General features: G+C 37.8%; 1 protein-coding gene across 3 annotated transcripts in view; it reads left to right on the top strand.

The window, feature by feature from the left end:
- The window catches only part of SETD2 (SET domain containing 2, histone lysine methyltransferase), a 125,525-nt gene that overhangs the window by 43,092 nt on the left and 66,918 nt on the right, over positions 1–15,515 (top strand). For all 3 annotated transcript variants that reach the window (XR_006965015.1, XR_006965014.1, XM_047095299.1), the window contains exons 6-11: positions 849–972; positions 1,938–2,015; positions 3,960–4,057; positions 6,586–6,712; positions 14,836–14,970; positions 15,223–15,342. Coding sequence is in view for 1 of the 3 variants with exons in the window: in XM_047095299.1 (XP_046951255.1) it covers positions 849–972; positions 1,938–2,015; positions 3,960–4,057; positions 6,586–6,712; positions 14,836–14,970; positions 15,223–15,342 (682 nt within the window). In the remaining 2 variants the exon portion in view is untranslated. The remainder of the gene's footprint in view (positions 1–848; positions 973–1,937; positions 2,016–3,959; positions 4,058–6,585; positions 6,713–14,835; positions 14,971–15,222; positions 15,343–15,515) is intronic.

The raw sequence follows: 15,515 nt of genomic DNA, 5'->3' as shown, positions 1-15,515 counted from the left end.
GGGAGAGAACAGAATCCCAAGCAGGCTCTGCACTGCCAGTGTGGAACCTGATGTTGGGCTTGAACTCACAAACCTGTGAGATCGTGACTTGGGCTGAAATCAAGAATTGGATGCTTAACCAACTGAGCCATCCACGTGCCTCAGGAGAAAAGATCTGCTTGACCTTTGACATCATTAGAGGTCTTTGAATAAAGGCAGTAGAAGGGCTGCTGTATTTAAATTATCTTATTTTTTCTTAGAACATAAAGCCTCTAATATTTCAGTGCCTCCTGATTTCTTCAGAGCTGTTTCTCAGCTGTGAATCACTGTTTTCATGGCATTGTAAACCAGATTTGAGTGTTTGTTTTAATGTCTAGTTAGAGCAAGGATACACATTTTGATAGTATGTATAAACATAAAAGCATCTTGGAATCAACATTTTTTTTTTAATTTTTTTTTTTCAACGTTTATTTACTTTTGGGACAGAGAGAGACAGAGCATGAGCGGGGGAGGGGCAGAGAGAGAGGGAGACACAGAATCGGAAACAGGCTCCAGGCTCTGAGCCATCAGCCCAGAGCCTGACGCGGGGCTCGAACTCACGGACTGCGAGATCGTGACCTGGCTGAAGTCGGACGCTTAACCGACTGCGCCACCCAGGCGCCCCGGAATCAACATTTTTAAAAAAGTATTAGGAAGGAGAAAACCTCAGTTAGATGTTAGGTACTTTACATATATTTTAATTATATCTTGTATAAGACCGTATTTATTCTTTTCAATATTTCCTTAAATCTATTTTTTTGCATAGATGTATGTGTTTTCCATACAGCTCCTAGGCAGGAAGTGCTATTGTTTCCCTTTTGTTTTGCCAGGAACACCTTTGTCCTGGAATATTGTGGAGAGGTACTTGATCATAAAGAGTTTAAAGCCCGGGTAAAGGAGTATGCACGAAACAAAAACATCCACTACTATTTCATGGCCCTGAAGAATGATGAGGTGAGCGGCACAAATGTATTTGCTTTGAAACAGATCTGGAAATTGTTGAGTTTGGAAGGGTCATTGATACAGACTGATCTTGAAAATAAATTAAGTGACAAAAAAGAGGGACAGAATAGTATATATAGCTTTTCTTTACAAAAAGGAGAGAGGGAGATGTTTTTGTTTACAAAAAGGGAGAGGGAGATGTTTACATATACATGTAAATGTAAACCTATGAGCTTCATATTACAACTCTTAAAAATTACTGATACCCCTAGAACGGTTTTTTTAATGTGGGTTATATTTGTCAATACTTACATAAAAATTAAAGCTGAAAAATTGAAAAATATTTGTTAAACCACTTTAAAGTAACAAGTCAATTATATGTTGACATAAATAACATGTTTTTATGAAAATAATTTTCAAAATATTTTTGTTTTAGTGAGGAGTGCAACTGTTTTACATTTTTACAAATCTCTTTAATGTCTGGTGTGATAAATTTTAGCTAGATTCTTATATCTGTCTCTACATTCAGTCCTGGAAAACCTATTTCTAGATCCTACCCCAGACTTGCTGAATCTAATAACTCTGGTGGTGGGTCCAGCAGGAGTTTTAACATGCTTTCCAGGGAATTCAGATACACATTCAAGTTGGAGAGATCCTGCACTGTGATGTAACATGCACTTTAAAATGGAGTTTTATACACATGAAGTGAGATTGGAATATAAGAGGATGTTAGAAGTAGCTAAAAGTAAATGGAAGAGACATTGATAGATATGGAGATCGTTTTGCCTGTAAGATGTTTATAGTTAGCAGATGTCCCAGAGGAAGTAGTTAGATATTTGTCACTTGGATGTGTCTGTATGTGAAAGAGGAGGCGGGGTTGGGCATGCAGATCTTACATTTGCCTAATGGCTTTCCTTTGCAAAATATATGTATATTTTAGGTCTCATTTTTATCTCTTAAATGATCCTTTTCCCTAGATAATAGATGCCACTCAGAAAGGAAACTGCTCTCGTTTCATGAATCACAGCTGTGAACCAAACTGTGAGACTCAAAAAGTAAGTTGAGGTAGATTTAGAAGTTTGGATCTTTGTTCAAGATTGATGTTGTATTAATTTTAGAATCCATATCAAGGCTTCCCATGGATTTTATTTTTAAATCATTTTAATTGTTTTTTCCTATTGTTAAAAATCTTACTTTGAATTAAGTTCAGATTTATAAAATAATAGTGCAGAAACAGTACAGAGTTCCATATATCATCCTTCACCTAGCTTCCTCAAAGGTTCACATTGTAAATAGCAATTATACAGTTATCCAATCCAGGAAATACTGTTAACTATTAACTAATCTAAAGTCTTTATTCATATTTTTCCATCTGTCATTTTTCTGGACTAGGATCCAATCCAGGAACTCCCATTGCATTTAATTGTCACCTCTCTTTGCCCATAAGTTTTAACTATTATTTCAGAGGTGCCAAAATACAAAACTAAAATTGAATTCTGATGAAGTCCAGTGTGTACTATTCAGATTTTTATCAGCTCTTAATCCAGGTGCCAAATTTGGCTGCTATAATAATGTAAGGGGGGGCTGAATGGCCACAGATAAGAGAGATCATATATCATGTACATGGAGTGACACTGCTTCTCCTCAACAAGGCCAGACTCCGGGTCATGCCCCTCTCTTTGTCCCTGTGCCTGGCACATAGTTGATGCTTGATAAATTCATTTATTGAATTTGGTAAAACATTTTGAGATAATTTTAGTACTCTCTCTAATTTGTGTTTTGATCTTAGATTTAAAAAAAAAAATACACACACACACACACACACAAACGTTAGAACATTGGTTCTTTCTTAGGCTAAGAAAGCTATGGACCCACACCCTAGAAAAGTAGTATCAATGGTTCCCTCTCATAATAGTGCTTTCGGGGCGCCTGGGTGACTCAGTCGGTTAAGCGGCCGACTTCGGCTCAGGTCATGATCTCGCGGTCTGTGAGTTCGAGCCCCGCGTCGGGCTCTGTGCTGACAGCTCAGAGCCTGGAGCCTGTTTCAGATTCTGTGTCTCCTTCTCTCTCTGACCCTCCCCCGTTCATGCTCTTGTCTCTCTCTGTCTCAAAAAATAAGTAAACGTTAAAAAATAATTAATTAATTAATTAATTAATAAAATAGTGCTTTCAACTCCTGGATATTTTTTTTGTCCTTTTGACCTGTATACTAATAGATCTTAGATACGGCTCTTCTGGGAGCCAAGCCATATAACGAATAGGAGAACACACTCCATGATCACTTTATGTAAGTTCTGTTCTAGTTTTGTCTGCATCTGGTGGCCATGTGTCTAGCTGTGAGATTTCCACTTGTACTGTGTCCCTTCATCTCTTTAAGTCTGGGGATTTTCATCAGTAATGTGCTCAAAAGATCTGAACAGGAGCTCTGCAGTCGAGTTACGTCTTACATGTTCTGGAACCACAAGTTCTAACCCCTGTGTATTTACTCCCATTTTAATTCTTGAGTTTTATGCAGTTGTTGTCATGCTTTCTTTCCCTTTCCCTATACTCAGTCATAGGACCATTGCTTTATGAAATTAAACATTTGGCATCATTCTTTCCCTGGTTCCATGCCTCACCTTATCTTGGAATATAGTTACTTTTAACATAATAATATGAATTTGCCAGTAACAGTCAATGACACCAAGCATTCTCTATCTGCTTATTTTTAGTACAAGTGAATATTTACTGTGTGGAAATGTGTATTAAGACAGGTATAAGTAGCAGTTACTTTTATGAGAGACAAATTATAGGTGATACTCAACCTGGTAGTTTATTAAATAAGATTAACACTTAAATACGGTAGTTTACTTCAAGAAAAAAGTTTCCTATTTGCTATTTGGTAAAGTCTTCTTAATTGTCAAAAGAGGCTCATGCATTATTAAGGCAAATGATCTTTAAAGAAAAACACACAGATTAATCGGTTACAAATTTCTTTTCTTTTAAAAACAACTTCTCAGTGGACTGTGAACGGACAACTGAGGGTCGGGTTTTTTACCACCAAATTAGTTCCTTCAGGCTCGGAGTTAACATTTGACTATCAGTTCCAAAGATATGGGTGAGTATTGTTTTTATTCTGTTTCGCTGCTTCTCGTGGGGAAATGGACTGCTCAGATACAGAGACATAAAACTTTGATATGAATTACTAAGAAGTTATATGGGGATGCCTGGGTGGCTCAGTTGGTTAAGCATCTGACTTCGGCTCAGGTCATGATCTCGCAGTTTGTGAGTTTGAGCCCACACCGGGCTCTGTGCTGACAGCTCAGAGCCTAGAGTCTGCTTCGGATTCTGTGTCTCCCTCTCTCTCTGCCCCTCCCCCACTCACGCTCTGTCTCAAAAATGAATAAAGGTTAAAAAAAAAAGTCATATGTACCACCAGTTCTTTACTTTTTCAGTTTTCTGTGTTTTTTCCTACTGTGACATTTCCAGCCATTAAAAGATTTGTACAGGAACTACATAATTTTCTTCTGAATTTCATGCTGTCTTATTTATATATTTATGTTTCTTTTTTTTTTTAATTTTTTTTTTCAACGTTTATTTATTTTTGGGACAGAGAGAGACAGAGCATGAACGGGGGAGGGGCAGAGAGAGAGGGAGACACAGAATCGGAAACAGGCTCCAGGCTCTGAGCCATCAGCCCAGAGCCTGATGCGGGGCTCGAACTCCCGGACTGCGAGATCGTGACCTGGCTGAAGTCGGACGCTTAACCGACTGCGCCACCCAGGCGCCCCTATATTTATGTTTCTTAAGTAATTAGAAAACCCTTTAAATTTTGGAAATGTCTACAGTGTGTGTATAAGTGTGTATTTATCTGTCAGTTATCAACTCATGACTAATCTTTTCTCATCTGTACCACATTGTACTATGAAAAATAATTTACGTTCTTTTGAACCAAAATAATAACTGATACAATAACAGTGAATACCCCTAGCATTTATATTGTGGTTTCACAGAATCCCACTAAAAGGAACAGGGTTCCTTGGAGAAGTGTCTGATTTCAAGTTAAGACAGGAATTAGACAAGGGGATTTTGGTTTATTTTGTCATACCAAAAAACCAGTTATGAAAGATTAGGAGATTCTTGTCAAAGGGTCCCAGGAGCTAGCTTTAATAGGCTCTCAAAACAGTGGGAGAAGGGTGCCTGGGTGGCTCAGTCGGTTGACTTTGGCTCAGGTCACGATCTTGTGGTTTGTGAGTTCGAGCCCCCCATGGGCTCCCTGCTGTCAGCGTTGAGCCTGCTTTGAATCCTCTGTCCCCTTCTCTCTCTTCCCCTTCCCTGCTCGTGCTGTTTCTCTCTCAAAAATAAGTAAACATTAACAAAAAACAACAACAGTGGGAGAGTTTTCATTAACACTTAAGCATTGAAAGGATAATAACTGCAGTGGTTTGAAACATATGATGTAAAAACCATGAGATTTAATGATACTTTAAAAATAAAACTGCATTAGTCATAATAGAAGGGAACCAATTCATGATTTTTATAAAGTAGCTTAAAAGTCAGAAAAGGGGGAAAAAAAATCAAACACTTATCCTGCTTTCCCCAAGTGAATTCTACTTCAGGTTAAACCAAATAGTTGATGAGAGGAAGTTCTTCTTTTGGAGGTTCTTTTGTGCTAATGAATGAAGTAGTAACGGTATCACCATGTTGCGTAACCTCGTGAACTAATGCATCAAGGCAGTGACCTAGTGTTCCGGGGATGAGTGCAGACCAGGTTCTGTGTACAGCTCTATGCTTTCTCCCTCTTACTTTTGCACTGTCCTATTTGAAGGAAGGAAAACTGGAAATCAGGTGCTGTTTGTGATTCCCTGCTCTATTTATTGAATAATTTATTTTTATGCCTTTGATTGCTACCATCATAAATTAAATCTATCAGTTTCCTTTTGGTATAGTTCTTCTTGCTTTTCTCAGGTAGTTGTGATCGCAGAATAAATGGCCATGGTGGTTTGTACCAAGGCCTGTAGAGTTAGGCCTGTGTTGTTTCTACCACTTTTCCTGAACTCCACAGTTATATTTACTTATTACTAAATTTCTTATTAGAGTCTCATCCTTAAGTGGTGATAACTTTTAATAATCATGTGTTTCCTTTTAAGTATCCTGTACATATTGAATTTCGTATCTGTGTACATCTATTTGTAAGAATATATTTGTTGTTCTTGGTGCCAGTTAAATATTTACATATGAGAGATGTTGAACTATTTAAGCAGTTTTGTTCTTAGCTCAATATATATACGATCTCTTATTTTTATACATTTTACACATGTCTACCTTTATATATCTCTTTATGCACATATAAGTATAAAAATCCTTAATTTTTATACATGAGTAGGTACTCATAAAATGGAGAAATTACTCATTAACTTCTTGGCTAATTTTGTCTAGCTAATAAAGGAGGATTAGAAAAAGAATATTTTTTTAAGAGCAGTTTTCAGGCATTTCCATTAAATGGTATTAGGTTTGTTGGAGTCTTTTAAAATAATTGTTTTTAGGCTGAATTGACTTCTTTCTTGTATGTGATTGTTAGGTTGTTGACATTTTTATGTGGTGTACTTTCACGTAACTGACATCTTTCCTATGTTCCTTGAACAGAAAAGAAGCTCAGAAATGTTTCTGTGGGTCGGCTAATTGCAGAGGTTACCTGGGAGGAGAGAATAGAGTCAGTATCAGAGCAGCAGGAGGAAAAATGAAGAAGGAACGATCTCGTAAGAAGGATTCAGTAAGTGTTTCTTTCATCCCTTTTTTTTCAACTTTTACCATATACCTTTAAAGGAGGGAGGTAGCTTTTCTGATTAAAATTTGAAAAGCCAAACAACAGAGAAATTCAGAATCAGAGGAGACCATTAGAGAAAGAAGTATGGTTGCTTTTTTTTTTTATTAATGTTTATTTTTGAGAGAGAGAGTGCGAGCAAGTACAAGCATGAGAGGGGCAGAGAGAGAGGGAGAGAATCCTAAGCAGGTTCCATGCTGTCAGCGCAGAGCTTGACAAAGGGCTTCAGCCCTATGAACTATGAGACCATGACCTGAGCCGAAATCAACAGTTGGATGCTTAACCCACTGAACCACCCAGGTGGCCCTGGTTGCTGTTTTTATTTCAGGTTCATAGAGATTAGAATTAGGTGTTGCTAAGAACTACTGAAGTCATATTGAAAACAATGGACTGATAGTTTTTTTGGAGCCTGTAAAACTCCTAATCCTACGTACAAATAAGATGTTTATCTATTAATTTACTTAAGTCTGATCTACATTCCTAGTCTTTTAATGTTGGTTTGTTTTTTGTTTGGAACTCTTAAAGTTTGCAAGTGTTCTTACAATCTCTGAAAACCCTCTTTGGAGGGGTGTAAGGTGAGTTTTGAGAGGTAATAGGCAACCCAGGAGTGAAAATGAAATAGTGAAAATGGTCTTTTTTAAAAACGGTGATTGAGCGGTGCCTGGGTGGCTTGGTCGGTTAGGCATCCGACTTCAGCTCAGGTCATGATCTCACGGTCCGTGAGTTCGAGCCCCGCGTCAGGCTCTGTGCTGACAGCTCAGAGCCTGGAGCCTGTTTCGGATTCTGTGTCTCCCTCTCTCTCTGCCCCTCCCCTGTTCATGCTCTGTCTCTCTCTGTCTCAAAAATAAATAAACGTTAAAAAAAAAAAATTAAAAAATGGTGATTGATAACCTTTTTTCTACCCCAGCTCACCTCAGTTACTACGGAGGAAGGAGCTATCTTGTTAATCAAGGGACTCTTAACTGGGACAAGAGCTTCACATTAAAAAAAAAAAACAAAAAACCTTTTTTCTGAGGATTCCTTCACCAGAATAGCGTTTCTCAGCCTCGAATCACCTGGCAGGGTCCATTGTGAAAAAGCGCATTTCTGGGTCCATCCTCAGACCTGTGAATCTTAGTGGGGGGGGGGACCGAGGGGGTTAGCAAATTCCCCTGTGATTCTTTAGCAGTTAGCTCATGCCTGAGCTTTTCAGGAACTAATACATTAAGAGTTATAAATGCTTAAGTTACATATAAATTAGCGTTTAGATGAGTAGATAGAAGATGTATAGGGTGAGGGGATAAAAGTATAATGGCTAAAAGGTGATGTCATTAAGCCCAAATTAAATTCTGTAAGAACCAAAAAGCATTGGAAAGGGCAGTTGAAAAAAAAGGCCATTTAAAAAGTGCCAAAAAGGAAAGCTTCAACAAATGGCCATGGTGGTAGACCACCCAAGACGAACACATGTTCTTTTGAGCATTGTGTGTACTTCCGCTCTGTTTTTGGAGAGCATATACTCTGTAGCAGTGTGCCAGACACTCAGCTCAGCTTTTGACATATGACTCATTTAATTCTCATAGCAAGCCTTGAAATTAGGTGCAAGGATTTTACAGATGAGAACACTGAGTCATCACCCAGTAGGTGATGGTCTCTGCTCTGGTCTCTGCTCTTGACCATTGTGTTGCACTGCAAATTGTAGAGAATAATTCTATCTTCTCCCAACTTGGTGACCATTGTGGTCGGTCATAACAGCCAACATTTCTGCATTTTAAAACTTAAGTTGTTTTGTATAGGATTTTAGAAATGGTATAATATGTACATTTCTGCAATTTGCTTTTTTTTACTCTTATTTTAAAATTTGATCCACATTGACTTATATATAAACATATTAAAAAATTTTTTTAATGTTTGTTTATTTTTGAGAGAGAGAGAGCACGAGCGGGGGAGGGGCAGAGAAAGAGGGAGACACAGAATCCGATGCAGGTTCCAGGCTCTGAGCTGTCAGCACACACAATACATGATCTTGAGATCATCACCTGAGCCAAAGTCAGAGGCTTACTGACTGAGCCACCTAAGTGCCCCTGTATATATAAACATATTTTTAACTGCTGTAAAGTTTTTCATCATGTAACAGTTTATATATAGCCCTCCTAATGGACACTAGTGTTTTGTTTATTTTTTAATGTGTATTTTTGAGAGAGAGAGAGAGACAGGGTGTGAGCAAGGGAGGGGCACAGAGAGAGAGAGGGAGACACAGAATCCAAAGCAGGCTCTGGGCTTTGAGCTGTCAGCACAGAGCCCGATGTGGGCCTTGAACCCATGAACAATGAGATCGTGACCTGAGCTGAAGTCAGATGCTCAACCGACTAAGCCACACAGGCTCCCCTGGACACTAGTGTTTTTAAGCTTTTCTATTAATGTCATAATTTGTATCTATATATGTTTCTTCTGCACATGTTTCTTTAAGGTGTATCCACCTTAAAGGCCTGTTAGGCTTCTTGACTTGAGTATTGCAGGAAACTTTTCTCTCAACTTTGTTAAGGTTGCTTTTATTTTTAACTTATAATTGATAGTTTGTCAGAGCAGCCACAAAATAGTCATTAAACATGTTGACCTATGTTAAAATCTCCATAAAAACTTCCCTTTGGCTATTTCCTGTTCTCAAAACTTACAGAATAAACTTTTTTTTAAAAAATTTTATTGTTGGTGGGGAGTGTCCTTGTAATATGATGGTTTCTTAGGCAGTGTTATACCTCCATCATACCAATATCAGATGGCTTTCTATCTGATAAGATTCAAGAACAATCCCAAGGCACCAAAGTGTAGACATTCCTTTTCTTTGCTTATTTTTATTTTGGTAATGTTGTGTCCCATATCAGTATAGGCCTTGGTATTCTAGATGGAATTTGGTGTAGCATGAATCTAGTCATTGTGGATTGCTCCAGCTATGAATTTGAAGTTAGTCTGGAACAAGAATGATTTGGATAAGATTTTGCCCAGATAGAGGAATGAGTCTGAGTTCCGTTAGAGGGGTTCTTTGCCCTGGCTGTAATGAAGAGTTGAACTCAAGTTAATTTTACTTGGATTGTCTCCTACTGAAAATCCCTTCTGCCTGCGTAGATTCTGAATTACAGTCAGCTACAGTTGAAAGTCTTGGGAATTCTTTTGGGTAGAGGAGGCCATGGAAGGGATAAGATAGCACAGTTTAAAATATAGTTTTGATTATTGTAACTATTAACAAGAATATGTTAATAGCATTATAGTCTGCATCCCCATATTATCCCTTGATTGGTAAACATTTTTTTTTTAATTGATCTTATGATTGCATCTCTATACAGCATATCTCCTTAACAAAACTATAAGCTTTTCCAGTTGAAGGTGATAGTTTTTGGGAGGGATGTCACAAATCAGGTAATTAAATACTTAGCAGATGGAGGTATAATAATTCCCTATTACCTGATGATATTTGTAGTTTGTAAAGTACAAACAGTAAATAGTCTGAACCTTCCCTTAGTCTCTTTTGTTTAAGTTTGCGAAACAAATTGATAACCAGTGTACACAATAAAGAGGGCAAGAAGACACCTAAGAGAGGAAATATTTGCCTTCAACACATAACACACAAGCACTAATAACCAGAGTATATAGAGAGCTACTAATCACTAAGGAAAAAGCCAACACAAAAGAAAAATAGACAACATCCAGACACTTCACTAATCCAAATAGCTAATAAACAGAGAGAGATGTCAACCTCATTAATTATCAGGGCAATATCAATTAAAACTATCAGATGTCATTTATATACTCATCAGATTGGTAAAAAGTCTGATGACTCCTAGGAACAGGAGCTCTCCTGCACTGCTGGTGGGGATGTAAATGGGTGCAACCACTTTTGAAAGTACTTTGGAATTGTTTACAAAAAGTGAATGTATGTGCATCAGGAGTCACAGCAGCATCTGCTTCTATTAGAAAAAGTAGAGGGGCACCTGGGTGGCTCAGTGGGTTGAGCGTCCGACTTCGGCTCAGGTCATGATCTCACACCTTGTGAGTTTGAGCCCCGCGTTGGGCTCTGTGCTGACACCTCAGAGCCTGGAGCCTGCTTCTGCTTCTGTGTCTCCCTGTCTCTCTGCCCCTAACCCACTCGCATTCTGTCTCTGTCTCTCTCAAAAATAAATAAACATTAGAAAAAGTAGAAACAACTCAAGTATCTGTTAACACTAATATAAACAAATTCATAATGTAATCCTACAATGAAAAACTGGTCATGAAAGTGCAGGAACTATGACTGCATGCAACAGCATGGAGGGCTCCTAAAATTTAAGGATGAATGTAGAATGAGCATGACACAAAAGTTTTGTCCAGTATGATTTCCATAAAGATGAAAAATAGACAAAATTATTTAGGGATTTATACACAGATGGTAAATCTGTTTTAAAAATCAGAGGATGGGGGCGCCTGGGTGGCGCAGTCGGTTAAATAAACGTTGAAAAAAAAAATAAAATAAAATCAACTAGTCTTGTGGAGCCTGGGTGGCTGAGTTGGTTGAGCGACTGACTTTGGCTCAGGTCGTGATCTCACGGTTAGTTCAAGGCCCGCGTCGGGCTCTGCATTGGCATTGCAGAGCCTGCTTGTAACTCTCTCTCCTTCTCTCTCTGCCCCTCCCCCACCTGTGCTTTTCTCTCTCTCTCTCTCTCTCTCAAAATAAATAAACTTAAAAAAACATAAAATTGGGGCATGTGGGTGGCTAAGTCGGTTAAGTGTCCAACTTCGGCTCAGGTCATGATCTCACAGTTTATGAGTTCGAGCCCCATGCCGGGCTCTGTGCTGACAGAGGATGATTTCCTAAAAAGTTAGGAGATGTTATCTTGAGAGCAGAGAAGAGGAGGTATTAGAACAAGGGAAGGGCCCATGGAGCACTTCAGGAATGCTGACAGTGTTGTTCCCCCACCCCGCTTTTAACCTGCAAGCTGGTTGCATGGATATTGCTCACCTGTTTATTAAATCTGTTTACAGGTCATTTATATACTTTATGTGTGTTGTATTTCATCAGAAACTATTAAAAATTCTTAGACCCATTAAAGATAGTTCATGGCCAAAAGGACTAAAGTATTTAAATAAGAAAGAGTAAATAATTTCTTGGATTAAGTACTCAATAGAATGAATTTTTAAGTGCTATAGAATTACGCATATATGTATAAATGTTCAATTATCAGTAATTTATTAACATATTCCTTAATCATTTTTATACTTTTATGTTAGCTTATAGTTACTTCAAATCCTTTCAGGTAGGTTGTGACCCATAAATTAAAAATAAATATTTGTAGTAAATGTAAATTAATGAGAGCGGTCAGTTGGTCCCCTGGCTCCCTTCCTCCCAGATACCCCAAAAGTTATTAATTCCACAATTGATTGTCCACTTGAATACCCCAAATTATGGAAGCTGTAGCATGTTACTGGGATTGGCATGATAACTTTTAGGTATACAGTACGACTATTAATCTTATAATTGTAGTGGGAATGTTCAAAGGTTCTTCACCTTCTGTGTTGTTTGCAAAATTTTGTTATTTTTACTTTAGTTTCTACATTTTTACTGTTTATTTCCTTAAGATAAGACTGCTACTGTGTTTATATCCCAGTGGAGCTTTCTATGATATAGTATCTATTCGATAAATGTTTATTAAATGAAAAATAAAATTAATTTATGTGAAAACAAACAATGAAGCAAAATGCTCCATTTTGTCTCTTAAATGTTCAGAGTTATAGAATCCTTTCATGCCTAAATATGAAAAGAAAACCCTATCGCTTAGTCCAGTAGTATTTGCATCTGAAACTCTGTCCAAAGTGAGGTTCTGGTTGTTGCATTGGGGGGGGGGGGGATGTGGAATTTTATTTAATTTTTCAAATTTTTTTAAGTTTATTTATTTTTGAGAGAGACAAGGAGAGTGAACAGGGGAGGGGCAGGGAGAGATGGAGAGAGAATCCCAAGTAGGCTCTGCACCGTCAGCACGGAGCCTGGTGCAGGGCTTGAACTCACAGACTGAGTTCATGACCTGAGCCGAAACCAAGAGTTGGACGCTTAACCGACTGAGCCACCCGAGTGCCCCGGAAAGTGTAATTTTAAAGCCCTTTGTCTTTCCTGCTCTAATCCTCTAGAGTTTGGGACATAGGAAGTTCTATATTTAGGATATACAGGAGAAAAACATCCTCAAGGAAATGGTCTTGGATTAATATTTAACTATAAATTGATTTTTCTGTGTAAATACTTAATCTGTTCAAAACATAAATGATACTGGAAATGAGAAAGGAGCTTTAAATGTACATTTGGAAGGGATAAAATGAATTTACATTTCTTCATCTCGCAGATAGCATCTCATGTTTTCTTATTTATTTTTCTTCACCATTATGTTATGTGAAGTTTGTGGTATCATATAAAAAGGAAATGTTCAGTGCATTGCCTAAAATTGAGAAGATTAAAAGTTACGTAACAGAAAATTTCCTCAAGATTCTTTTCTTTCAGATTTGCTTTCGTCTATCAGCACATTCTGGACTTCTTTCATCTTAGGCCATGTCAGTTTAATGCCATCTTTGTATCTCTTCTGCATCGCTCGCTATCTTGTGTAAATTTTGTTCTGTTATTGCTCCACTAATTATTCTCAAATTCCATTTCAATCAGATTATTCCCCTTTTTTTGGATTCAGTAATAGAGCTCTCTTGCTCAGTCACATCAAATCCAGATTTTTTTGTATCACCTCTGAGATCTTCCGATCTAACAAGCCTTCCTTTAAATGAGGCTTTTCTCACTTCCTCACCACACGCATTGTCTACTCCAGCCAGATGGAGCTAGGCACTATCCTAATTTTCCATTTCCCTGTGTTCATGATCTTCCCTCTATTTCACTCTCCCCTTTATCTTACCTCCTGCTAACCCTGCTTCTGTGAGTCCCCTTCTGGTGACTCATTCTAAACCGATGCCTTCCTTCTTAGGCCTCTAGGTTTTTAACATTTACATTTAATGCTTCATTGTTTGTTTTCACATGAATTAATTTTATCTCCCCCAGAGTAAGTTCTGTAAGCCATCTTTATACCTTTTATAACACAGCTGGAAAACAACTGTTGGTAGGTTGATTTGTTGTTGTTCCCCCATTATTTAAATGTAATATTTGAAACACGCAGAGAATAGATGTAAGTTATAAGGTATAATTATAAAAGAACGTCTCTGCTTCTTGCTCCCTGCTTAGCCCCTGGAGAACACCAGTGTTTGGAATTGTGTCTTACCTCCATTGCCTTTTTAAAATTAATTTTGCAGACATGCATCTATAAAATTTTTGTTTCTGAGGCTTACAAAAATAGATTCATACAGCATGTAATCTGGAAGTTTTTTCATACAACATTATGTTTATAAGATTGATGAATGTTGTTGCATTTGGCTGCACTTTATTCCTTTCACTGTGGTAGAATGATCCGTTGTATGAACATGCTGGTTTATACAACCTGGCCACAGATGTTTGCATTGTTGGTAGTTTTTTGCTATTATAAGGGCTGTGCAGTGAACATTGTTTGGACTCTTTGAGTACACATGTGGAGAGGTTTCTCTAGGGTTTATTCTTAGGTGTGCAGTGCTAGGCATAGGGGATACAAATATTTATTTTTGAAGCCAGTGCTTTATTTTTTTCCGGCATTCTTTTCACCTAACAATTGGTTGTTTGTCTCCCAAAAAGGGCAGACTTTTGTTTTGCTTCATTGCAATGTCTTTAGCACCCAGGATTATATTTGACATATAATAAGTAGTTGGTAAATATTTGATGAGAGAATGAAATGCTTTTCAAATTGATCATGCTAATTTATACTTTCATCAACAGTGCATAAAGTGCCTTTTGATCCACATCTTTGCCTAGACTTGATATTATCAGACTTCTTAATTTTTTTTTTCCTGGGTTAATCTAGTAAATTTAACATGTTTTCTCACTCTGGGTCTAATTGCATTTTCCCTATTACTGACAAAGTTGAGCATCTTTTTTAGGCTGTTTGATTCTTAGATTAGTGGGGTTTGTTGTTTTTGTTGTTTTTATAACCAGATATTTTTCTTTGCTGTGGCAGGTGGATGGAGAGCTAGAAGCTCTGATGGAGAATGGTGAGGGTCTCTCTGATAAAAACCAGGTGCTCAGCTTATCCCGGCTAATGGTTAGAATTGAAACTTTGGAGCAGAAACTTACCTGTCTTGAGCTCATACAGGTGAGCTCTTTGATACTAATTTGTTTTTTATTTCTGAGTTTGTGGTGGGGCATCTAACTTTAAACCGTTTATTTTTTGTACACTTTTATTTTGCATCAATCAAAACAAAGTTTCTGGGTGTTTTGTGAATATAAACAAAAATTTTATTCCTCTTTGTGGACCCTTTTTAATGCTGTGTTTGGTATTTCCTACCCCAACCCACCCCAACCCCATCCCAATACCCTGCATCTTGCTTCCCTTCCCCCATGGAAGAACACGCATTCACAGTCTTGCCTGAAGTCCTTTCTGGAACGTCATGGGCTGTCTTTGTTGTGGATCTGGATGGCAGAGCTAGGTGATGGCCGGGAAAGTAACCAGAAACTTCAAGAAGAGGTCAGTTCACATTCAACTTGCTTGTTTTTTAAAACCACTATATAGATTACTTAGGTTGAGCGATATCAGTGGTAATGAATCTAGCACTATATTTACTACTGGTATTAAATAATTTTATTATCTTAGTATCATTCTTGTAACTATAACCTTTACTTAAAACTTGCTAGTAGTGA

This window comes from Lynx rufus, unplaced genomic scaffold, assembly GCF_022079265.1.
Source record: "Lynx rufus isolate CCGP_SWC_20201006 ecotype Redwood Valley unplaced genomic scaffold, mLynRuf1.p SCAF_4, whole genome shotgun sequence".
Classification (NCBI taxonomy): domain Eukaryota; kingdom Metazoa; phylum Chordata; class Mammalia; order Carnivora; family Felidae; genus Lynx; species Lynx rufus.
Note: the sequence above shows the minus strand (reverse complement) of the source record. Positions and strands in the feature narration are given on the sequence as shown.